The 3,695-nt window shown below is 59.8% G+C and overlaps 1 protein-coding gene across 1 annotated transcript; it reads left to right on the plus strand.

Moving 5' to 3' along the window:
- The first annotated feature begins 702 nt into the window (after positions 1 to 702).
- Positions 703 to 3,489, plus strand: LOC123168472 (pentatricopeptide repeat-containing protein At1g18485). Its single transcript, XM_044586358.1, has one exon. It carries the CDS (start codon positions 775 to 777, stop codon positions 3,340 to 3,342), a length of 2,568 nt encoding a protein of 855 aa, XP_044442293.1. The 5' UTR covers positions 703 to 774; the 3' UTR covers positions 3,343 to 3,489.
- Positions 3,490 to 3,695: the final 206 nt, after the last annotated feature.

The following is a 3,695-nucleotide window of genomic DNA, read 5'->3' on the forward strand; positions in this document are numbered from 1 at the left end:
AAAATGCGAGGATCATGTTGGCAGACGAGACCCTTTTGGATGAGCATGCGAAGAAGTGGCTTGCGGACAAGAAGGAGATCAACGACCGTAGGGACTACGAGGCAGCGAGGGCGGCTGCGCCCGGATGCATGCGGAGCAGGCAGCCCGGCTGCAGGCGGAGGAAACTGCCCGGATGCAGGCAGAGCAGGACGAGCAGGATGCATTCCGCTCGGAGCAGGCGCCCAACTAGTGATCTGAGGCCATCCGTCACGCTCGGGCATTGATTTCATTTTGCCATGTTCGATTTATTGTACTATGATTTACTTTACTTTGTTCTGAGCTTTGGCATACAGACAGTTTGTACCGTATGATCGACGTGCATGGATTGCATGAATTTGAGAATCGAAATTTACGGTATATAAATGTGCAACACAATATTTGAGGGGTGCCTGGTCAGTGCCCGCGAACACGGGCATTTGAGCGGCCGGATTTGCCAAATCAGGCTGGAGATGCTCCAATCTCTCCTCTCTACATCAACTCTTCAGGGTGTTGTGATTCATGTCGTGCATTGTTTCTCAGCTGAATACCTTTGGCGCCTTTCCCTGATATTCCCTGTTAAAAAACATGCCCCACATGTGTATTATGATACGGAATTATATTTGTATTGCTATTCTTTATTTTAGTTTTGCAAAAGCAGAAAATAGAAATGTACGCGTGAAACAAAATCGGCGTGGTCGAGCTCACTTCCCTTCCCCACTCTGTCACTCGGCAAGATAAGCAAGCCCGGCTGACCCCATGCCCGCCACCGTCCACCTCGCGCCGCTTCCCCATCGCGCACAGCCACACGCAAGCAAGCCTCCTCCGCCGCCGTCGAAGCCCGTTGCCCCGTCGCTCCCGCAATGGAACGCCCTCCTCGCCGACCACTCCCGAGCCGGCCGCCATGCCGACGCCCTCGCACTCCTGCCGCAACTCCTCACCGCCTCAGAGGGCCTCGCCCCCGACAGGTTCACGCTGCCTCCCGCCGCCAGGTCCTGCGGCTTCCTCCGCGGCGGGGCCGCCGCCGCGGGGCGCCAGGTCCACGCGCTCGCCGCCAAGCTCGGCCTGCCCGGCGACCCCTTCGTCGGCAACTCCCTCGTCTCGATGTACGGCCGGTGCGGCCGCGTCGAGGACGCCGAGAAGGTGTTCGGCGGAATTCCGGATGCGTCCAGGAACCTCGTGTCCTGGAACGCGCTCATGGCGGCCCTCTCCGGCGACCCGCGGCGCGGCCTGGAGCTGTTCCGGGACTGCCTGGTGGCGCTTGGCGGGATGGTGGACGAGGCGACGCTGGTGACGGTGCTCCCAATGTGCGCCGCGCTCGGTTGGTCGGAGACGGGCAGGACGGTGCATGGCCTCGCGGTCAAGTCCGGCTGGGACGCGGCGGCGCGGGTCGGCAACGCGCTGGTCGACATGTACGCCAAGTGCGGCGAGCTCGCGAACGCCGAGCGCGCGTTCCCAGAGGCCCCGTCCGTCGTGTCCTGGAACGTGATGCTCGGGGCGTACGCGCGGAACCACGAGGCCGGCGCGGCGTTCGGGCTGCTGCGAGACATGCAGATCGAAGAACATGGCAGCGTGCCGGCCGACGAGATCACCGTGCTGAGCGTCCTGCCGGCATGTTCCGGGCCGCCGGAGCTGGCTAGGCTGAGGGAGCTGCACGCCTTCACCGTTCGGAGAGGCCTGGATGCCACCGGCGACAAGGTGCCAAACGCACTGGTGGCAGCCTACGGGAGATGCGGGCGCCTGCTCCACGCTGACCGCGTCTTCGCCGGCATCCGGTGCAAGACGGTGAGCTCGTGGAACGCACTCATCGGTGCCCACGCGCAGCAGAATAGCGCGGCCGCGATCGAGCTGTTCATTCAGATGACCAATGCCTGCGGGCTGAAGCCTGACGGGTTCAGCATTGGGAGCTTGCTCATGGCATGCGCCGATCCGAAGCACCTGCTCCATGGCAAGGCCACCCATGGATTCATCCTCAGGAATGGGCTGGAGAAGGACCCTATCATCCGGGTCTCGCTCCTCTCGGCTTACATCCGATGCAGCAGGACGGAGCCTTTGGCTCGAGTGCTGTTCGGTGCAATGGAGGAAAAGGGTGAGGTTTCATGGAACGCCATGATCGCCGGGTACTCGCAGAACGGGCTACCCGGTGAGTCCCTCCAGCTCTTCAGGGAGATGCAATCCATGGAAGGCCATTGTTCGTCAGTGATTTCAGCAACAAGTGCCTTGATGGCCTGCTCAGAGCTATCAGCTGTTCGCTTAGGGAAGGAGATGCACTGCTTTGCCCTGAAAGCTGGCCTCTGCGAGGACCCGTTTCTATCGAGCTCGGTGATCGACATGTACTCGAAGTGCGGATTTGCGGACGATGCCAGGTCGTTCTTCGACCGGTTGAAGGCAAGAGACGCAAAGGTGTCATGGACGGCGATGATCACCGGGTACGCCGTCAATGGTTTGGGGAAAGAAGCTGTTGAGCTGTATGGCAAAATGAGGAGGGAGGGGGTGGAACCTGATGAATTTACCTACCTTGGTCTACTGATGGCATGTGGCCATGCCGGGATGCTGGAGGAGGGGCTGCATTTCTTTGAGGAAATGAGAAACCATTATCACAAAATAGAACCGAAGCTAGAGCACTATGGCTGCATCATCGGCATGCTGAGCCGAGCAGGGCGCTTCGCTGATGCGGTGGCGCTCATGGCGGAGATGCCGCAGGAGCCAGACGCCAAGATACTGAGCTCCGTGCTCTCTGCCTGCCACATACATGGAGAAGCAGAGCTGGGAAGCGAGGTCGCTGACAGGTTGCTTGAGCTCGAACCCGACAAGGCCGAGCACTACGTCCTCGCCTCCAACATGTACGCCGGGTCCAGGCGGTGGGATGAGATGAGGAAGGTGAGGAAGATGCTCAGGGACGCCGGCATCGCCAAGGATCCAGGCTGCAGCTGGATCGACGTCGCGGGTAAGGTGTACAGCTTCGTCGCCGGAGAAAACACGCTCCCTGAGATGGACGAGGTGAGGAGGATGTGGCTCAGCCTGGAGGAGAGGATCCGCGAGATCGGGTACGTTCCCAACACCACGGTCGTGCTGCACGAGCTCGAGGAGGAAGAGAAAGTGGAGGCGCTGCGGTGGCACAGCGAGAAGCAGGCCATCGCGTTTGGGCTGCTGAGGACGGCCGCGCCGGCGACGGTGAGGGTGTTCAAGAACATCAGGATGTGCAAGGATTGCCATAACGCGGCCAGGCTCATCTCCAAGGTGACAGGGAGGGAGATTGTGGTTCGGGACAAGAAGAGATTCCATCATTTCAGGGGTGGTATCTGCTCCTGTGGGGATTACTGGTGAATAGTTCTTGAATTCCATTCCATTTGTATTTTGCACATAAACATTTGTACAAACACTTCCGCTTCGGTAGACCCCCTCTAACACAAGGACGGCTGAGATTGCCCAATACCTCTTCATAACAGAGGGTATGATGGACATTTTTTAAAACGAGTTGGCCCGCCCGCCTGCCCGAAAAAAAATGCCCGAGCGTATACGTATATGAATACAGGTCCCGCCCGCCCGACTGAAAAAAAAACCAACCGTCCAGACGTGGCCGCCCCGCCCGCCCGCGATCAACGCGGCAACCGCGCAGTCAACGCGGCTGCCGCGCATCGTCTTCCGCGCGTTACCCCCGTCCCTATCCACCCTCCCCC

Source organism: Triticum aestivum, chromosome 7D (genome assembly GCF_018294505.1).
Source record: "Triticum aestivum cultivar Chinese Spring chromosome 7D, IWGSC CS RefSeq v2.1, whole genome shotgun sequence".
NCBI lineage: Eukaryota > Viridiplantae > Streptophyta > Magnoliopsida > Poales > Poaceae > Triticum > Triticum aestivum.